We start from the raw sequence: 20,973 nt of genomic DNA on the forward strand, positions 1-20,973 counted from the left end.
AGTCCCTGGGGGTGGGGGTATGGCATGAATGGTTTTCCTTGGCTGTAATTAATTGTAATAATTTATGAGTACATGAGATCGGAGGGAAGAGATAGGTAAAGATGAAGGTTGCGTGCTGGGTGCAGGCCGGGGCTGGATTCTTGCCTGGCTGCATCGGTGCTTTGAGGGGTGTCGGTGGGGGGGCAGGCTGCTAAGGAGGGTGTGCGGTGAAGGGTGAAGAGGAAGGCCCTGCAGGCCTCAGGGAACTGGACAGGCACTGGACATTGAGAGTGAAAGAAGATGCAGAGAGAGAGCAGGGAGAGAGAGTAGAGAGGGAAGAAAGAAAAGGGAGGAAAGAAGGGAGAGAGAAGAAAGATGGCAAAACCAATGCAATCAAGATTAGATTTAGTTTCTATTTCTCAGTGTATTCTCAGTTTCTCTCTCCATCTCCTAGTTCTCTCTTTTCTATTCAACCTATCTCTCTGGTGCTTAATTTGAATGTTGATCTGGGGGTGAAGTTTGAATGTTGATCTGGGGGTGACAGTGGTTATGCTGAGCAACCGCAGCATTTCAAGAGATCCCTAGGCTAGGACCAAAGGAAGCTGGGCAGGGATTAGCCAGAAGTGGGGTGTTCTCTGGTGGCTGTGGGACCCCAGGGGCAAAGATTTGGGGATATGTGTGTGTAACAACAGCCCAGTGGGGATGGTTGACTGCCTAGCACCCCGAGAGCCTTCCCCAGAACCAGCAGTTTTCATCTGTTAATCAGAAGCAGACTCAAGCTGCTGGGTATGCTTCAGCCCAGCGCCCCCTTTCTCGGAAATCCCCCAATCTGGAAACTATTAAACTCAGACTGCTTGAAATATAGCCCTTTAATATCTCAGGCTGCCCATTTTGGCGAGAGTGCAGGGTGTTGTTCTGAATACTTGGGGAATACCACCGTAAAAGAAAATAATTGGGGACCCCGATTCCTAAGCAGCTCCCCCCATGGCCATCACCTTACAGGATTGGTGAGGCACTTGTAGGGACCAGCCTCTTCCCATCATTTGAATCTCCTACCCGCTCCTCCTATTAAATAGTCCAGTTTCAGGGGCTGGAGGAAGGTGGGAAGAGGTGAACGTTTTGTTTTTGATAATATTTTGAGGGAGACAATCTAAAGTCGCGGTTTGGTTTCCCCAGTCGCTGAAGCACCCCTCCTCTTTCCCGCTTAAGAAGAGACCTCCCAATTCCAGAAGCGATTGTTTTCTTGGTCCTTTTGAAAGGTGCTTTGCCTGTATTTTTCTGGCTACCTTGCTCCTCCTCTGGGACCCTGGCCTCAGTTGCGCCCCGCGCGGAGGACAAGGCACCCACCCATCTCCCTCGGTCCTGACCGCGGGGACTCAAGCTTCTCTCCCGGCCCGAGCTCGGCGGTGTTTCCGGGCCTCCACCCCGCCCCTGCTCCAAGGCCCTGTCGCCTCCCCTCGTCCGTCCGTCAGCGCGGCCTGCTTCCTGCGGCCCGCCCGAGCCGGTCTGGCTCCCGGCAGGAAGGAGGGCCCTGACCAGAGCGTGGGATCCAGAGCAGGCCCACGCGGTCCAGCCCGCGGTTCAGTACCAGCTCAGCCTCCAGCCTGCAGGTCAGGATTGGATTCGATTTTTATTTATTGTCATTTGTGAACTCAAACCACAACAACACGACACACATCTGGGGAAAGAAACGAAAGCTGGGGACGAAAGAGGGGCTTGCAAACGCCCCCCTGCCCTAATCCTCCCCTCCCACCTCTCCTCTGCTCCTTTGTCAGAATCACAAAACCCTAAAGGTTGTTCCACTTGGGAAGGCAGAGGGTAGGTACATTTCCGAGGCCCCGAAATGCCACTTTTATGGCGCTGTTTGTCTCCCTGCGCTGGATTCTGAATGGGGCCGAACAAAACAGCAGCGCGGAGCTGGCTAGACGTCTGGGCTTAATTGTTTTATGGTTTAAATAAGGTGGACACTCTTTCCTTTGAAATCGGATTATAGGAATGTTTTGTCTATGGCCCACGGAGAACAGGACCTCACTGGATGGGAGGGAGAGGTGGAGAGAGCGCGCGTGAGAGAGGGCTGGGCCACAAACCAGGGGGCAAAGAGCAGGGAGAAGTCAGAGTCCCACCCCAAAGTCCTGCAGGCGGCGGCGGAATAGGCGGTACGGAGCAGGCGGCAGGGTAAGAGGAGCGAGGAGTTTAGAGTGCGCGCCACGGGAAGGCGGTCGCGGGAGCTTCGGTGCGTGTGTCTGCGTGCGCGGTGTTCCGAGGCCAGAAATGCGCCTGGTTGCGGGGAAAATCGCGGCAGTTCCTTTTGCACAGTGTCTCAATGCGGGAAGGGAGGGTGACAAAAAGAGAAAATAGTATAAAACCTTGGACAAGGTTTATTTCGAGGATTTAGACCACAAAAGAACAGCGCTCCTGAGGAGGGGGGAATCCCTTCCGGGGACCCCTCTCGTGCGCATTCATTTGGAAACTCCTTCCTCCCACCCCCCATCTTTGGGTCAAGCCTGGGGACCTGCTTGCTCTTAGCTGCTGGCTTTTTCCCGGCCGAACTGCATTGGAGCAAGTGGACGCGAGGTGGCGCTGTTGCTCAATGTTAGAGGCGGCGACTGTGCCCCGATCCGGCCTGGCCGCACTGACATTTGAGACCCGGCCCCGAGGAGCAGCAACTAAAAGGCCGGGTGCCCCGGCCCAACCCGGCCCCTCTGGCTCTGAGCAAATCAATCCTCTCACCTGCGAGGTGTAAATAAATCGCGAGTGGCGGCCGGAGATGGGCCCTCGCTCTGCCAGCAGACTCGAGAGGCTCAGAAGGGCGGGCGTTGAAAATAATCGCTTTGCGGAGGAGATAAGCACGAAGCAGGCAGCGCGTAATTAACACGAAAAGGCAGAATGACCCGGACAAACGAACATAAATCCACGATACCTAGGAGGGCGGTGCAGGCCTCGGGGCGAGGGACGGAGACGCCCCAGCAAGGATGGCTGCTTGCGGTTCCTTTATTTCCAGGTTCGAGGAGCGAAATCAACCAAATATATGTAAAAAAACAAACAATCAAATGAACTGAAGAGAGAAAAGGCGAGGGACCTTTGAAAGGGGAAATCAAGTCCAGCCGGGGCTTTGGGGACTGGTGGGCTCTCAAAGCAGGCGATGCATGCAGCACACTCTGGACAGTTGCATTCCAAGACACAAAGGCCTGGAAGGATAGCTCTATGGCAGGATTTTCGCTGGCCCATAAAATGTTGAGATATCCCCCCACCCCCTAAAAGATAAGGCGCAGGCCCCAAAGCGGATATGGCCTGCCCAGCCTCTGCTTTCCAGGAGGGAAAAGGAAAGTATTTATGACAGTCCCCAGTGACCTAGAAGCTGGGAGTCCAGAGTCTGTCAGTTTAGTACCCACAGAGCAGGCTCAGAGAAGGCAGAGGCTGAACCAAGGCTGCATCGTGCTCTGGTAGTGGAGGATATCTTGGTCATGTCCCCCACTGCCCTGGACCCTGCAGCGCTGGCATGGCCCTCTGAACCTCCCCTCCTGTGGCTCCAGGGTCAGAGATATTGGTGTGGTGTCACAGAGTTGGAGCGGTCCCCACCTCACTCAGATGGGGGTGGATTCTTCCAAATTCAGAGTATCCTGATCTCTTGCTGGGGCCCCAGTGGTTCTCCTTTGGGAATGTGGCTGAGAGTGACTATTTCCCCAGCAATTATTTAGATTCAAAAGGGGGAGACTCATTTTCTCTGCATCGTCCTCCCCTGCGCTTTCATTTCTTCCTTCATCCCTAGAGCTGGGCTCCGGATGGATAGTGAAGAAAAAGATCTGATTTTCTAACTGCCTCTTTCCTCATCCAACCCTGAAACTTCAGAATGTGGAAAGAAATTAGGTAGCCTTTTTTTTTTTTTTTTAAATGATGCAAAGAGCGAAAGATGCATGTGTGTTTATCAGGTCTTATTTTCACATATGTCTGGGTGTGCACGAGTGTGCACAGTCTCTGTGAAGTGTCAGGGGTGCTTTCTGATAATTGAGTGTGTGTGCATTTGATGTTGTTCGTGGTGGAAGAGAGCATATACAACATGTGTGGATCCTGAGCATGGCCCCGCATTGCCCTCACATACTGTGGAGAGGGAGAACCAGAAAAATCATTCTTCTTCATTCACCTGCACAGAGCACACGTGTCCACAGCTCTCTTTCTCCCTTTTCTCTCTGTCTGTGTTCAGTCCATGTAACTGTACATGTTTATGGCCAGAGAAGGGTGCTGATGGGATAAGGGTCTTTTATCCATTAGCATTAACTTGAATTTACCCAGTCTTGGGGATGGGGGAAACCCCCCAGAGAAGTGTGGGTAAATATTTAAAGAGTGTCTGTTGACAGTTCCCATCCACATCCTGGCCTGGGCAGCCTGCCTGGGGAAGTTGGGGAGGGGGGATGCGGTGAAGCCAGGAGGCCAAACTGGCATTTCCTATGGGGTTAGGGTATGTGGGGACAAGTAAGAGGCCTGCTTTAGAGGCCTCCAACCCAGATACAGGGGGTCTTCTAAGAAGCAACCTCCTGGATCAGCCCAGCCAGAAGCCAGAGAACCACAGCTGCCCTCTCCCTCTGTTCCCACCAGCCGTTTTGCTCTCAGAGCCTCCAGCAAGCTCGTGGCCATTGCCCGGGCTTCCTGCCTGAGGCATGAGCTGGTGTCTGAAGGGGCAGTGCAGCCCTGACTGGGTATGTGGAGTATCCTTGCCTCTGGCCCTCTCCACTACCCACAGCCAGCTGACAAGGGATCTTAAGAATCTAGGGGGGACAGGGCAACTGGATAGGGGCAAGAGGGTTCTGATGGCTGACGTGTCTGGGGATAAGATGCACTTTTCCTCCTAAAGTCCCCAGACTTAAGGACCCCCTGGGGAACCCACCTTTGGTTGTTAGGGGACCGCTCTCTCTGGTTGGCATTCAGCCCCCTCGGGGGTCTTATACCTGTTGAGGTAACCTGAGTTGACCTGCTGTCTCAGGTACCTCTCTCTCTGAGAGGAAGGAAAAGAGAAGGGAGGAGAGGCACCTTCAAATCTGAATGCGCACCTTGGAAAAGCTGGCCCCAGCCATTAGCTGGGACTGGCTCACCACCACCCCCCACATACCACACCCCCATCCCTCCCCCTTCCTCCCCTCCCCTTCTTCCAGGTCCCCCCAGCCCTGAACCCCTCTACCCCCCGCCCGCCATCCCTCCCTTCCTTCTCTCTCTCTCTCTCTCCCTCTCTCTCTCCCTCTCTCTCTCTCCCTCTCGCCTGTCTTCATGTCGTGGATTGATGAACGCGAATCGCGTGTAAGCGCCGCCACCGCCGGGAGTCTGAGGAATTCGCCTGGGCTGTTAAAGGAAAGAGCTAAGTGCGAGAGCGCGAGCTCTACCTACCGACAGTGAAGAGAGCCGCCGCCGCCGCCGCCGCCCGCTTGCCCGCCGCCGCCCGCGCCCAGCCCGGGAGCTGCGCCGCCCCGCCGGCCGCCGGCACCCAGGCGCCCCCCACCTGCCCAGCCCGGCCCGCCGCCCCGGGGAGCCGGCCGGCCTGGGGATCGCTCCCGGGGGGAGGGCAGTTTCGGGGGTCCCGGGCGGGGGAGTCGGGAGCCAGAGGGGAGGGGGCGGCGGGTTTTCATGTGCCCAGCATGAGCTCCTACTTCGTCAACCCCCTGTTCTCCAAGTACAAAGGCGGCGAGTCCCTGGAGCCGGCCTATTACGACTGCCGCTTCCCGCAGAGCGTGGGCCGGAGCCATGCGCTGGTGTACGGGCCCGGCGGCTCGGCGCCCGGCTTCCAGCACGCCTCGCACCACGTCCAAGACTTCTTCCACCACGGCACCTCGGGCATCTCCAACTCGGGCTACCAGCAGAACCCGTGCTCGCTGAGCTGCCACGGAGACGCCTCCAAATTCTATGGCTACGAGGCGCTCCCCAGACAGTCCCTTTATGGGGCTCAGCAAGAGGCGAGCGTGGTGCAATATCCCGACTGTAAATCCTCCGCCAACACTAACAGTAGCGAAGGACAAGGCCACTTAAATCAAAACTCGTCTCCCAGCCTCATGTTTCCATGGATGAGACCCCACGGTGAGAAGCCTTTTCTCTTTCCCCCTTAGTCTCCCGCGCTCCGGGGTCTTCCCCCCTCCCTCGCCTCCTTTTTGTCTGCCCTCGCTCTCCCTCCTGGCTTGGGGCTCTCTCGGGCCCCACCCCCGGGCCTGAGTGGGTTTCTGGAGGTTGGGAGGTTCAGCTGGGGGTGGGGCACCGGGTTTGTCTGGGAGATTTGGGGGATTGGGGTAAAAGTGGGGGAAAAGGTGGTATCTGGGTGCAAAGGGTTAAAAAAACGTTTTCTCCACCTCTGTCAGTCAGTCTGTCTCTCTCTCTCCCCTCCTCTTTCTCTGTCTGTCTCTTTCTCTCACCGTCTCTAGTCAAAGTTGGGGAGGTGGCTGGGAAGGAGCGGGGGACCCAGAGGTTATCAGCCTTTGGAACAAGCCAGTGTCTCCATAAGGCAGAGAGCCCCAGTCCAGGACAGTGGCCAGGCTGTCTTGGGATGAAGACCCCTGCTTCCCTCCCCTGGCTGGGTCAGGGGGTGGCAGGACCCCAAGGACAGGTGATCTGCCTCTCTGGGGTACCCACCACCTCCTCTCAGAGAACTAGCCTTAGGGCCACTACCCCAACTTTGCTCTACTTCCCTCAGTTGGAGAGAAGAGAGGGAGTCAGAGAGAAGGGGAAAAAAAAAAAAAGAGTCCTGAAAAGGAGGGAGGCCATGTAGGTTAGAGGGCTCTGACGTCCAGAAGACCCTGGGGGAAGCCAAGCTGCCCCCCATCAAAGGCTTGTGGGGTCTTCCTGAGACCCTCAGGGCAGCTCAGGTCATGAGCCCCTCCAAGGGTGGCCCCTCATCGCCCAATTTCGAAGTAAAAGGGGAAGCTAGAAAGCGACAAGTTCCAGCAAGGATGGCCCGTGATTTATTTGCTGATCTCTAGTTAGCAATCAGGCCAAGCAGTGATACATTCCAGGAGATCAATTATTTTTCCTCCTTGCAAGGCATAAGGCAGAGAGATCTGAAGAGGGGCAGTGAGCAGAGCCTCACTTCTTCACCCCCAGCCCTTTTGCCTTCCTTTTGGAAAGGGACTCTGTCCCCAGCCCTTCTCACCCAATGCCCCTCTGCACTTGTAAACAAAGCTGCAGGGCCAGTTTCCTGGAACTGCAGGCCTGGGGGGACTCTGCAGTGCTCCCTTGGCCTCTTCCAGCCCCGGCTTTCCAGACAGATCCTAGTCCCTGCCCCCACCCCTACCCTACCTCCCAAGGTGAAGCTAAACCAAAACAAACCCCCCAAACTTTCCTGCCCTTGCCTGCTCTGCCTTTTATGCAGGAGGGAGGGGAACTGGGGAAACCAGAGGGGGGGATTTCAGGGGAGGAAGAGTGACAGGGGAAAGCCAAGCCCCTACCCAAACATAACCAGACTGGGCTTCTGTTCTGTCCAGCTCCGGGGCGGCGCAGCGGAAGGCAAACTTACAGCCGGTATCAGACCTTGGAACTAGAAAAGGAGTTTCTCTTTAATCCTTATTTGACACGAAAGCGTCGGATTGAAGTCTCTCATGCCCTGGGACTGACTGAGAGACAAGTGAAGATCTGGTTCCAGAACCGAAGGATGAAGTGGAAAAAGGAGAACAACAAGGATAAACTGCCCGGAGCCCGAGATGAGGAGAAGGTGGAGGAAGAAGGAAACGAGGAAGAGGAGAAAGAAGAGGAGGAAAAGGAAGAAAACAAGGACTGAGCAAAAAAAGAGAGACATCCCCCCCCCCTCCTTTAGCAACTCCCTTGAAGTTTCATTTTATGGTAGCAGATAAATTGAGAAGTTTACGACTGTCATTTGCTTTTATAGAGAATAGAATGACACTCACAACTCTAACTACCTGTCAGATACTTGCAGCTCTGGTTTTATTACGTTTGGACTTCCCCCCACCTTTATTTGTTTGGGGGCTGGAGGGGGGATACTGAGACACAGCGAAAAGTTCCGAGTTTCTGTCTCAGTCGTTGCCCCAACACACACACTTCTCCCTACCCCCACCCTTCCTAGTCTTGCCTGGATTTTAAGGTCTGAGACCTGGCCCCCTTTCCCCTTCTCCCGGCCCCTTCTTGCCACACTGCCACCTCCCTGCTTCTCTGGTATTTATTTTAGAGGGGAGCCCCCTCAAAATATGGAAGAAGACTCGTGGCTTTGTTTTCATGCTAGGATTAATGTCTTAGATTGACTTTTTTCCCCAAAGGACAGAAAAAGTGAAGGAAGGAAGGAAAAGAAAGGGAAGATATTCAAAGACATTTTAAAAATGATAGCAAGGAATATCCCCTCTCCCTCCCTGGGAGTCCCCACTTAGACCCCCTTGACTTTCTCTAGGAACCTGATGGAAACCTGAAGGAGACGAGGTCTCCCCTTCCCTCCTCCCTTTTCACGGGGTAGAAAGGCGCCTGCCTGCAGTTGCCGCTCAGATCCTACCTAGCCATCCCTTGGTCACTCGGGCCCATGCCTTCCTCCCCTTCAGCTGTCTAATTCCTGTTGTTGGGCCCAGCTTCCTCTGAGCTGCACTGGTATAAGCGCTCAGAAATCGCCATAATCATGAAAATAATAATAATACTGATAATAATCATAGTAAATCTTTAACATACTACCTAAAGGGAACCTGCAATAATCTTGAAAAAATAAAAAAGAGAAATTAAAAAATCCTAATACAGGAGAAAAAAAGAGAAAAAATTTAAAATAAAAAAAAAGAAAGAAACCTCCAACGTATTTTATCACTACCTATAGGAAGAAATCCTGCTTTGAGAGTATTTGTAATGCGGTTTTGTTGTCGTTTGTTGCTGCTTATTTCACTAAGAAAAACCCAACAACTGAGACTGCCTAGCCCTCCGGTCCTGTGCGCTTTTATTGTGCTTCTAACCCCAGTAGAGTAGAACTAAATTGCACTGAATGTATAGTTAACTGTCTTGAATCCTCTGTTTATGCAATGTGCTCGAAAGGAAAACAACGTTAAAAATATATCTATAATAATAATTTTTGGTCATTCGTCTTTATGTCCAGCTATGAATGTAGATTTTGTGTCCCGGCAGCAGCTCTGTTTCTGGTCGAAGTACTTTGTATTGTATACGTGAGTCATAATAAAAAAATGGAGAAAAAATATTTGAAGCTGTAATGACTGACTCGATTTTTCCCCATCGTACCCCATTTTCTACCCCTCCCCTCCTTACCCTTTTTCAATATTCTAGTAAAGGTTTCCTCCACTGATCTGACTTGGGGTTGGGGAGCACTCACATGGAGAGGAGTGGAGGAGCTGAGAGGGCTGGCTGGGCTGGGAGGGCAGGTGAAAGTGGGGAGGTGAACAGGAGGAGGAGGAAGCAGAGCAGAATGCCCTTGGGAGAACATTGGCTCCAAACAAAGTGGGTTGGTAGATGCCAGGGTCCCAATGGGAAGAAAGCATCTTCTCCTCCACTCATCCATCTTCTTCCTCCTGGCCCTGGGCTGAGCCCAGATCAAAAATCTGCCCCCACTCCCATGCCCCTCCAGGAACTAGGCCTTTTTCAACCAGGGGCTGGGGCTAAGGATGAGGAAATGTGATTCCTTCTGATCTCTCATGGTCAACCCTTAGTACTCAGCACCCAGCACTAGAAAGCAAACAGGGTGGGAAGGATGTGAGGCTTGAGGCAGTCTGGAGGACTTGGTTGGAAGAAGCCTGAGAGTGGGGGATAAGGGAGCTTAAGCCTAGGGGAGAGGAGAGAAGGGAAAGGTGGAGGGACTGGCAAGGCAAGCAGCCTGAGTCCACTGTCTGAAATTCAAATTCAGCCAGCACAGAGCCATCACTGTCACCCAGCCGCTTGCACTTACTCCAGCCTCTGTTCTGGCTGTATCAAGCCCTCTCAGCTTCACCTTGGCAATTGGGCAGCCTGCCCTGCCCTTATAATTCAGATCATTGGCTTGGGTGGGGGTGGGCCCACTGAGTGATCAGTCCCACACTCCAACCACAGCCGGGTAAGGACAGTCTTCACTGGACTCCCCATTCCCCAAAATAAAGGGTTGAAGGCTAAGGGACTCAGGAGGCAAGAGGTCTCTCGGTCTTCCCTGGAGAGTCCTAGACAGAGAAATCTGTTTATGCCAGCAAGATTCTGGTCAAATAATACCAAATTCCAGAGATACAAGCCGTCTGATTCAGTCAAGAGATGGGACGAGGGGAGGGGATGGGATCTTCTGGTCTTAAAAACCCAGACCCCCAAAGACTGAAATATTTTTGAGGTCAGACCTCTCTATCTCTTACTCCCTTCACTCTCTCAGTCTCTGTTCTCCCGTTCAATGATTTCCCCAGACTTACGCCCAGTAAGTCGACTCTAGTTTTGTGTAATTTCACCCGCGTCTGAGTCCCTGGCTCCCACGCAAAGTGGTCTTGAATACAGGATTGGATCAGGCGTCGTTAATAGGGGAGTCCTGCGGCCCGAGAGAGGCTACGGATTGGAAGCGCAGGCTGCGGGCAGGCAGTCGGGAACAGCTTTGAACAGCTCTGGGGTAAATCTTTCGGAACCTGGGGTCCCAGCTGACAGCCGCCGGGCCAGCCAGGTAACCCCGTTTGCTGCGGGGAAACACCGGCTGCCCGCCGGGGAGGCCCGAACAGAGAGCATTTCGCTCTGACCTCAGGCCTTCCCACGGGGCGTCCAGACTCCGAGGGCCGGCGAGGGTCGTTTCATTTTGAAATGTGGAATTATGCTTGCTATTAATAAAAAATCGCTGGCCCAGTAGCCATTGACCTTACACTAAATGCCTTCGAAGAACCTCACCGAATTTTCCCCACACCCAATGCCCCATTCAACCCCGGCCGTGCGCAGCAATGCCCGTGGCCCCAAGCCCGGCGTCGGAGGGCGGGGTGCGTCTGGCGCCCAGCATCGCTTGAGATGCGAGGCAACGGGTGGGCCAGACCCAGAGATCTCCAGCCGCCCTCTCTTACAGCACCCGCTCCCCCCAGCCCGTGGTGCCCACCGCCTCTGTTTTCTCGTTTGGAGAGAAAAGGAGGCAAAACCCGTTTTATGGGAGAACTTAATTGCGAGCGGGGACGCGCTCTCTTTAGAAACGCGTCCTCCCAAATACTCCCGCCGTCCCATTACCGGAATGGGGACCATTCGGCAACAGCAGCTAGGACTTTCTCCCATTCTTTACTTTTTTATTAGCCAATCAAAGTGGCTTCCGAAAGCTATTTGTGATTTGTGAAAAATAGTGTCTTTCAAAATGCTGAGTGGAAGCATCTCGCTCATTTCGCCTTGAATTTATTATTCTAATCTCAACCGTAGAGACAGGATAATGCAGCTATTAAGTTGGGGGGCAAATTCGTTTCTCAGGATTTAAAAACAAAAAAGAAAAAAAAAAAACACTCGGCATTATCTCTCCCTCCCCACTTCGTTGTAGAGGCCAAGGGAATTGCGGGCCTGTAGGGGATCTGGGGGAGGAGGATGAGGGAGGTAATAAGTGCCCTAAAAAGCTCCTTGGGGTACCCTAGGATGGGAGAGTGGATTGGCCTCCCCAGCCTCAGCTTCCCCAAATGAGATGCCCCAGCGGCTGTGTGCTGGAGAAAGTCACCCCGTGCCAGTTAAAGCGAACTGTGAGACAGGTTGTGCCACAGACTAGAAGTAAAATTTCCGGTGAACTGCCCGCAGAGCTGTCCCATTCTCCCCGAGGCCCATTGTGAAAAGCTGGGCCACTGCTTCCTTGTCGTAATTTTTAACTACCTGTTATAAAATTTATGGGTGGGTTTGTAAAAGAAACGAGGTCCCTGCATCCGGCTGAGGGAACTGCTTCACTTACTGTAGAGGAAGTTTGGGGAGGGGATGAGGGGACCCCCTGTTGGTTGGGGTGGGGCACCCAGCCGTGGAAGTCCCCATGCCAACATGACTCTGGAACCAAGAGAAGAGCTTTGGGCCTTCAAATCTCCAGCTTGTTGGGGAGAGTGGCTGGGTGGTGACTGGTGGCAAATAGTCTCTATGGGGGAATTTATTCTGGGCTCCCTCACATTGGATTCATTGCCAAAATCAGGGGTCTGGAGTCTCCCGTGCTCTGGTGTTTAGCATGGAAGGTAGAATTTAAGGAAAGAATAGATTCTTTTTTCAGGGCCTGCAAGGTGTGTCCTAGTTGCCCAGACATTGGAATTTTTCTGAAAAAGGCAGATGGGTTTGGGCCACCTGACCAGACAGAAAAAGGCTTCCTATGACCATGCACCCAAAGGAAAAAGAACTGGGAAGTAAGATCGATCATAGGCCTTAATTTTATATTTAATTCTAAAAAGATTAGGAGGAAGCTGCTATCTGAACCTAGGAACTGAGGAGACCTGACATCCTTAGGAGACCTAGGGATGGTCTTGGGGGGTGGGGGGATAGGAATGTCACTTTTCCGGAGAAAAGAATCTGGGTACGAGGGGCGCTTTGGGAGTTCTGCAGGCTGCTCCCCATTCTCGTCCGCCACGCCCCCCCCTCCTCCCCAAGCTGCCTCCGCAGGCCTAAACCCTCTCCGCTCTTCAGACCACGGCCAGGTCAGTCTTGGTTATGAGGCTTCCAGCCGCCTCCCCGTCCTGTTCCCATCTGGGGTGGAGTGGGGGCTTCCCCTACGCCCCAGTGGGAAGGATGTTGTTCTCTTTCTAGAAAAAAATGACTGGGGTAGGCTGAGCATCCCTTCTCAGTCCCTTCATGCCGCCGGGGCTGCCGTCACTGCCCCAATGCCACAAATCTTTGCAAAGCTGTGGTTCCCCCAGAGCCAACCTTAATACCCCATTTATTAAGGAAAATATGTAAAATTCGGCATGGCAGAGGGAGGCAGCCGACTCAGCGCCAGAATCCTTCCTTGTCTCCTGTCAGGTCCCCCCTTCGCCCTTCCGCGCTAGCCAGGAGCAACCCGGCCCGTGGGGAGTGGGCGGTGGGTGGGGGTGGGGTGGGGGGTCGGGGGATGCTCCCTCTCCGAGAGAATTGGGTAAACATGGCGACCGCGGCGCCCATTTGCACACGCTACACAAATGCATCGCATTCCCGGTTGTTTGCAGAAAATTTACAGCTGAGTAATAAAAGTTTACGATCGACTCACAAGTTGGATTGGCCACAAGAAGTCATGTGGATTCCATCCATGAACGTGAACTTTTTATTGTGGTTTGTCCGTTCGGAGCGCTCCGCAGAACAGTCCTCCCTGTAAGAGCCTAACCATTGCCAGGGAAACCTGCGCTGGGCGCTCCCTTCATTACTAGTATTTTTTTTTTTATTAATCTGATTAATAATTATTTTCTCCCCTCATTTAATTTTCTTCCTCCCAGCTGGAGTTGCCGGAAGCTGGGAGCACCTGAGAGGGGGGTGGGGGGAGAGGCTGGAGTAGAGGGCACCCCTCTCTCCCTTCCCGACCCTCTAGCCCCCCAAGGGGCAGGAGGAATGCGGGAACAGGAGTTGAGATAGGGAGCTGCAGATGCCTCCGCCCCTCCCCTCTCCTAAGCTCTCCCTCCTGCCCCCTTCTTGCATCTCTCCTTAATTTTATTTGGCTTTTTTAATTATTGGGACTATTCTTTTTTATTTTAAATTTCTATAAAGTATATATATATACATATATATGTATGTGGAGCTGAGACAGGCTCGGCAGCGGCACAGAATGAGCAAAGACGAGAAAGAGAGTGGGAGAGAGAGGCAGAGAGAGAGAGGGAGAGGGAGAGTGACAGCAGCGCCCGGTAAGTGTTTCCTTATTGGTTCAAATATGTAACTAATGGTCCGTAGCTGGGTGGCGGTTTCAAGATAAGGACAGCAGCGGCTTGTCTTGGTTAGAAAGGAGAGGGGGCGAGAGGGTGGGCGCGTGGCAATTATGGGAAGGAAAAGTGGGGGTGGGGGAGAAATTGGGTTAAACTGGAATATGGTAGTGGGGGAAGTATGTTGTCTTTATGTCACTGTACGCTGAAGTTGGGGGTCGGGGGGCCAGAGGACTGCGTGGGGCTCAAGGCCGGGGTCTAGTGCGCAGACCTTGTCCTTACCTGTTATAGATCTGCGGCCTTTTGGCTAACGGGACTGGGACAGAGAGGGCTCGGGAGCTCAAAATCCAGGGCAGAAGAGAGAACCTGTAAGCTGTAACCAATGCCCTCCGAGCAGAGTCAGCCCCCCAACCCCCAAACAAACTTTCCAGTGCCCCCTCCCTGCTCCGCAGCCCCCTCCCTCCCGGAGAGCGCGACCGCTAGACCTCACACATGCGCAGTGCGGGCCCAGGGCCTGGCCGCGGAGCAGGAAGAGAGCGCAGCTAGGCGGGCGGCGGGGCCTGTTAATTGGCAATTAGGGGGGAGGCTGGTGGCTGGTGCGCGTCAGCGGAGGGGAGAGCGTCTGCCCACCCCCTGCTTCCACCCCCACTCGAGCGGATGGAAAGATGGGAGGTGCTCTGCACTGCGGATGGATGGGTGGGGGTGGGGGACTCCGTACTCAAAAGCCATCTTGTGCTTGGAGAATGGGGGCCAATCTGCTTTTTCTCCCCCCATCCCCGGCCCGGCGTTCTCCACCCCCAACCGCGGCCACCCCACCCAGGATACCAACTGGACTGCTTCACCGGCGTAGCCTGGCTGCTCTGGGCTGTGATCTGCCCTGTCTGGGGCGGAGGTGGGAATTGAAGAGGCCCTAGAATGGGTGGGGACAGTGACCAGGCCTCGCCGGCAGGGCCTCCTGAATGAGCAGAGGTAGTGAGGTCTCAATGCACGGCTGGGGCACGACTGACTTACGGGGTCGGGACTCAGAATTGGGCGGCCCGGAGGGTCCTGGGCGCTGGGGATCTTCCTAATAATTGGTGCTAATGGCGTGTTGTATAGTCTTAACCCAACACATATGGTTTCATAACACAGTGGCTTAATTTCTTCCAAATGTACGTGGCCCTGAATGTGTTGCAGCTTGATATATGACCCCGCCCTGCTCCCTGGCCTGGGTCCGAGGCGGCCCCTATATGTGTGAGCTTCTGTTTATAAAGGGCAACGCACACACACTCGCTTACACACCCAAGGCAGACACACCCCAGAGCTGGGGGAGGGGAGGGTGCATACTTCTAGAGAGAGATCCGAGAGTCTGGGGGCCAGAGTCCCCTTCAGCCCGAGCCAGGAGCACGCCCCCCATCCTCTCCCAAACGCGCGACTGGGCTTCTGCGCCAAGCCCGAGTGGGGGAGGGGACCACTCCTCGATTTCCTGTTTAAACCCAGACTAGTCGCCTGGGGGGTAGGGGGGGGGGATAACCTGTTTTATCAAATTTTTAAAAATATAGTTCGACTGCATTCAAATCAAACCCCTTGGGCCCGAGTTGACGGTGAATCTTCCCTCCCCTCCCCCCACAATCCCCTTCCCTTCCTCTCTTGCCCCCCCAAAATTCCCCTTTCGCAGCCGACATAAAGGCCTGGGAGGTATTCTCCCGGGGGAAGAAATGGCATTTTCTCTCCCCCTTCCCCCCCGCCCCCCCCCGCAATAGGACTTGTGTGTGTCGGCAGAGGCGTCTGCCGAGGGGCTAATTTCGCGTTCCTTGTTTACGATCGAGAAAAGCGCTTGGCTCTCCCCAAATGGGCCCAGCCCGCCGCCCGCTCCGGCTGCCGCGCGCTCTTTCGCCGCCCCGGCGCGGCCCTGGGGCTGACGCCCCGGGGAGCCAGGCCGCGGCCGCTCAGACCCCGAGTCCGTGCGACCTGCAAAGGGCGAGGGGAGTACCGTGGGCCAGTGGAGGGGCCCCGGAGGCCTGAAAATGGGAGCTTTTCTCCTGGCGTATTCTGGGAACCGCCGATCGGTGAGGCCTCTATTTCTCTTTCGCTGTATTTTGTCTGCCCCCGCCCCAGCAGATGGCCGCACTGACTGGGGGAGGGGGACAAGTCTTTGTTCACCGCCCCCCCCCCAGGACAACAGTTTCCGGAGAAGGCCACTCGGGCCAGTGGGGTTCACCTGGAATACTAGAGGGGGCCCCCTCCCTTTGGAGGGGTGGGCCTGGGCTAGGCTGGGGTATCACCTTCGGCCTACAGGGATCTAACCGAAAGAAAGTGGTTAGTGAGATTTCACAGTGGTAGGGTTGGTGGTTGTCGGGTTAGTAGCACCATCCTGAAATGTCCTTATATATTATTTTTATACATTGATTTTCTGTCCCTTGTTGGCTATGGTCCTGCAGGCTCCCACTCATTTCACCCCTAGACTCTCCTCAGGACCCAGAGGGATGCAGAGACAGTCTAGCCGCAGTGACTGGCCCTAGTTTTCCATTTTCTAGTCTGGCCAGGGGAAAAACCCAGCCCCAAACGCCAGCCCCTTCCTTCCCTCCTTACTTTCAATTTTCCTTCCTTTCTTTCTCTCCCTCGATGGCACTCAAACAGAAGCACAAAAGGGGCCACCCGTGGCAACCCTCACCCTCCTTGCAGGCCAAATTCCCTGTGGACAAGGTCCTAAGAGCAGGAGGACACTCCTGTGATTATCTAATAATAGCCAGAGCAGCTGAGAATAGAATCGGGCTCAAGGACTCTGCACACCCAGAGCTAAGGCTGTGCAGAAGCCCTGAATCCATGGGTCAGGGTCTGGTGACACTCCCTTGAGCCCAGGGCCCCCAGCAGTCTCCACTGAGTCCACTCTTTGGGTACCTCAGGCCTGTCCCTTACGGGGCTTTGTCAGTCCTGCCACGGGCTGTATTTCACGCGCCAGCTCCTAGCTAAGGAGAAATGGGCAGAGCAAACCCTTTCTCCCCCTGGTCTGACAGTTGTGATCCCCACGAAGAATGCGACCTTGTTTGGAGAAGGCGGCCTTGTTGGGTTGGCTGTTATGTTCCGAAACCAGGCTTGGTAGCTTTATACGTTTATTAGATAGAGGCTCAAATGTACGGGCGCAGACTTCTGCACGAATATATACAGACTCATGTTTCCTCAGTGGTTAATTGTGTATTACCATGCCTATATGCGCTCAAACACCATTTTATGTGCGTGCGAAATTTTGTTAGCCCTCACTAGATGGGCTTAGGCTCAAGGAGGCACTGGGTGCCCTCTGTGCGTGCTCTGCTGAAAATGTGTTCGTGCTGGAATCGGAGTATGCGGGTATCAGTAACCAAGAGATGCCACAAAGGTTTTCTTAGACCTTATTGCCTTCGCTGTCCAAGCAGCTGGGCTGGGGAAAGATTGACTTCCTTCTGCTTCCTCTCCACACCTCCCTGCAGACTTCCCCAACTCAGGATTGTTTGAGCAGGCGAGCCCAGTTGTGCTGAAAGTGAGTTCGGTGGGAAACTTTGGTCGGTGAGGCATGCCTGTGAGCAGTTTTGAGCAGTCGCTGGGCCCTGGTGTTCGAAGCCTCACTGAGGCGGCAGAGAAGATTGGAGTGGTTAATAAGGTGGCCTCTGGGCAATGATCTGGGGCGGCTGTGGACGGACTAAGGTGCCTGGAGAGGCCGCTGGAGAAAGCCAGCCAGACGGATGAGGGTGCGGTGAATGCCTATCTCCCCACTCCTGCTCGCTCTGGTTGCTGACGGGGTCTCAGCTTTGCCTGTGTCATATGTGGAGCCGACTAGGGGATCTCAAAGTTCCCCAGAAACCTAGATCTGGTTACTGGTGGAACTTTATTTTAATCATGTCTGCTACCCAAGCCGTAGAGATAGCTGAAGCTTGGTCTGACTGCCAGTGGGCCTAGAGCACTGAGTGTGAGCCAGGGCTGAGAATTAACCAGCCTTCTTTCTCCCTTCTGGGGCCAAGGAAAGACAGAGGCTGGGGTATAAATGTCCATTAAAACCCCCAGGAAAGAAAGTAAGGATGGGAGAGGAGCTGGCGGGGGTTTAACTCCACTCCCTAGGTGATCAGGTTCCTCCCCAGAATCTCCTGTCCAGACTTGCCGCGGGTGCGAGGCGTGCAGCTCTTTCCCATCTTCTCTCGCACCAAGGGCAGCCTTGAGCTTTTAGGCCTTGGCGGCCCCGAGTGCCAGGATGACATTACCCCCAAAGTGTGCCCCTCATCACGGCCCACGGCCTCTGCCACGGCGCTGCAGCCGCCCCTGTTTATTGTGTCTGTGAGTTGTTTACTTGTTTTGTCTGCTGCCACCCTGCGTCAGAAACCCGCCAAACAGCAAACTCACCCAGGAGAACAAAGTGCGGCGCTATCCTGAACTCCCTCCCCTTTCCGGCACCCCGCTCCCGCCATTCCCACCTCCCTCGCTCTCCCTTTCCGAGGGGAGGAAGCAGAAATCGTCCTAAAATAGGGCAGCTGTTTATAGGGTCGGGGGAATTATGGAGATACCATAAACCTCCGGGTGTCCTGGTGGTGGAGAGACAGAACAGCCCTCCCCTGGCCTCCAGCTTTTTTTCCTTTCCCCTGGCAACTGCTCGGTTAAGGGGGCCACACTCCTTGAGAAAGCCGAATCCCCCTCACCCCACTCCTTTCTGCAGGAGTTTTCCCTGAGACACAGGTTGTTGGGTTTTAAATCAGGCTAATGTTGGCGGATTCATAAAGCTAGATAAAGCATGTCGCTCTCCCCATCACCCTCCCTTCTCCTCAGCCCCCCAAAATAGCAGTGAATTTAAGCAAATCCTACAAAATTAAATTGCCCCTTCACTAAAGATCCTATAAATCTCCAATCTCGCCAGGTGTAGAGTCGGAGAGGCCGCTGTTCGCCTCTAATTTTGCTCCTGGCTATCAAATCTGAAAGAGTATTATCGAAGTAAGTAATATTCTCTCATTTCTGAAATTAATTCCCCCCTCCCCATCTCTCTCCCTCTTTTCGCCAGCACAGATTAAATGGTTCTTTCATATCTGCAAACAATAAAGGATCAAATTATTTATAGGGAAATGAGGACAGTGTTTCTTGTTGGCTTATTGTTCCAGAACTTTAATAATATTTTATTTTCAAGTGGGAAAACTTAGACCAGGGGAAGAAGAAGGAGACAGGTGGGGGGAGAGGAAGTGAGGGGAGGCAGGGAACCCACACACAAAACTCCTGCTGTATGTAGTAACTTTTATGACATTTACAATTTCCTCATGACAACTCACTGTGACATCATAAATGCCGCGTTCTTGTTCTTGAATTTTACAATTCTCAAAACTTCCAAAATGGATCCAAGCAGTACTCTGCATGGAGGGATATAAGAAAAGCCAGAAAATTGGGGATCCTTTGTTTTCATTCTGGAGGCCAAAAAATATTCTGAGTGTTCTGGATTTTAATTTTCCCTCCTGGGCCAAACAGGACTATTTGCTTTCCCTCCCTGAAATGTCACTCAGGATCTGAATTCCCTCCCCATTCCCAATGGGGATGAGACACTATGTCTGAAGGCTTTCTGTATGCCCCCTCCTCAGTTGATACTCAGCTGCTTGGGACAGAGGTGGGAGGCTTGGGGGCCAGGCCCCTAAAGCCAGAAATGATTTCTTCCAAAGGGGGCCCAAATGGGCTCAGGGTTGAGTGCGATGGGATAGAGATGTTGAAGACCTACTGTACTTCTTAACCTTCAGCCAGAGAAGCCAAACAAATTCCGTTGTGGGAGTGTGTGTCTGCTGATGGTAGTAGCATTAAGTGGAGTGGTGGTAAAGAAAGGTCAGGCAGAAATCTGGAAAGAGAGGGAGAGAAGAGAAAATATGATGTGAGTTAGCTGAGCCCCTCCAGGTACCTTTCTTCTCTGTTTAATTGCAAATAAAGCAAAAGCAGCTTGGGTAGCCTCTCAACCTCTCAGCTCAAAAGCCCAGGCCTCTGAGGTGTTTGGGGCAGTTCTCAGGAGCTTGACATGCCCCATCTGGCCTTTTCCTCTATCCCGCCTCCCTGCTGCCCCCCAACTCCATTCAGCTGGCCAGCCTGGGCCCTGTCCCCAGAATATCAGCACCCCCAAATGGGATCCATTTCCGGGCTGGGTGTGTCAAATTTCACTTTTCTCCAAGTGTCTCCATGCCTCAACTTTGAAAGGAGAAAGAGCATTCTTTTTTGCAGTACAACACATGTGTGGAGAGGTATGAGCTCAGACAGTTTCCCCACTGGATCTTTGAGAAGCTGGGGGCTCCTTGGGTCAGCTATGCTGGGGTATCCCCAAGCAGACCCAGTTCCCTGCGTTCAGGTTCTCTGACGGACTAGGAAACTCTTTGCAAGCCTTTTACTCTGCATTCTGTGGAGATCAAAGGATCTCTTACACAAAACACTAGGCATTTGGAGTAGGATTTATTTTTTTAATTTTTAAATAAAAAAAATCCTATCATAAGCCAGTCGGGCCAACTGAGCAATCACTCTAGAACAGCAAAGCCTTAACCAAACAGTGCTATTGTGAGGTGAGCTGAACAATTATTGAAACTCAGCTTTCTCTGCAAGAGGGATTTCAGCCCTCGCCCAGTGGCACAAAAGGGGCCAGTGGGGCAACCGCTCCTCTCCCGCCCTGGAAGTCAAGGATCCAGGGGGTGGGCTGGGCAGCTGTAGGGGCTTCCAGGCAGCCAGGCGTTCAGGCCGACTGCTGAGTCCTGCGGCTCCAGTGCCCGCGTCCCCGAGCAGCCTTCGGAGGCGCCGGGCTGCAGTTGGCGCCTGCAGCCAGGAATGGAGTGTGTATGTATCTGTGTGTGAGGCTGGGTGAGTCACAGACAGCGGCGCAGAGTTGGGGGATCTGGGGAGAGAGAGAAGACTGGGAGAACACAAACTAACCAGGACCTCTGGAGAAGACTGGCCCCAAATAAAAATTCCAGATCTCATGCCTCTCACTTCACATACTCTTCCCCTAGAATTAATTAATATATTTCCCAGAGCAGAGTGGAAAGCAAAGGCAGGCAAGGTGAACCTTTCATGAACCCACCCATGAACCTCTCCAGGGCCAGAAGCCAGACCCAGCCACCCTCTCCCCAGTTCAGAGATACACAGGCCCCCAACCCCCAGTCTGGAGCAGGATAAGGCTGGAATAGGAGCCTTAACACTTGCCCTGGGAAACCCTCCAGTGTCCAGCCTCCAATGCAACCCTTGGGGACTCCCGACCAATGACTGCCCCCCATTTAGGCTCAGGGCACCTACAATGAGTTCTCTCCTATAATTAGTGTTCATGAAAAGC

At 53.6% G+C, this 20,973-nt stretch overlaps 2 protein-coding genes and 1 long non-coding RNA gene across 12 annotated transcripts in view; 2 read left to right on the forward strand and 1 right to left on the reverse strand.

Annotated features, from left to right (window-relative positions):
* Positions 1-20,973, forward strand: part of LOC102273166 (homeobox protein Hox-C6) — a 60,588-nt gene that overhangs the window by 9,270 nt on the left and 30,345 nt on the right. For 2 of the 10 annotated variants that reach the window (XM_014480243.2, XM_070370878.1), the window contains exon 1: positions 13,130-13,679. The exons of 1 other annotated variant lie outside the window; for it this stretch is intronic. Coding sequence is in view for 4 of the 9 variants with exons in the window: in XM_070370871.1 (XP_070226972.1) it covers positions 15,701-15,742 (42 nt within the window). In the remaining 5 variants the exon portion in view is untranslated. Of the gene's footprint in view, positions 1-13,035; positions 13,680-15,173; positions 15,743-18,546; positions 18,627-20,973 lie in introns of those variants that run through there. 7 more of the 10 variants (XM_005902097.2, XM_070370879.1, XM_070370871.1 and 4 more) reach the window with 7 other exon arrangements.
* LOC138987944 (uncharacterized) lies at positions 1,796-4,988 on the reverse strand. Its single transcript, XR_011464246.1, has 3 exons — positions 4,862-4,988; positions 2,900-2,968; positions 1,796-2,298 (listed from the first exon to the last, which is right to left on the reverse strand). It is a non-coding gene; the product is annotated as an uncharacterized lncRNA (long non-coding RNA).
* On the forward strand, positions 5,252-9,127 carry HOXC8 (homeobox C8). The gene is made up of 2 exons (XM_005902098.3): positions 5,252-6,039; positions 7,434-9,127. Exons 1-2 carry the CDS (start codon positions 5,604-5,606, stop codon positions 7,724-7,726), a joined length of 729 nt encoding a protein of 242 aa, XP_005902160.1. The 5' UTR covers positions 5,252-5,603; the 3' UTR covers positions 7,727-9,127.

This window comes from Bos mutus, chromosome 5, assembly GCF_027580195.1.
Source record: "Bos mutus isolate GX-2022 chromosome 5, NWIPB_WYAK_1.1, whole genome shotgun sequence".
Taxonomy (NCBI): domain Eukaryota; kingdom Metazoa; phylum Chordata; class Mammalia; order Artiodactyla; family Bovidae; genus Bos; species Bos mutus.

Bases quoted from the DNA above. Each gene is read 5' to 3' on its own strand.
- HOXC8 (XM_005902098.3), top strand. From the start codon at position 5,604: ATGAGCTCCTACTTCGTCAACCCCCTGTTCTCCAAGTACAAAGGCGGC. The intron at 6,040-7,433 runs GTGAGAAGCCTT...TGTTCTGTCCAG, and splicing joins TCCATGGATGAGACCCCACG to CTCCGGGGCGGCGCAGCGGA.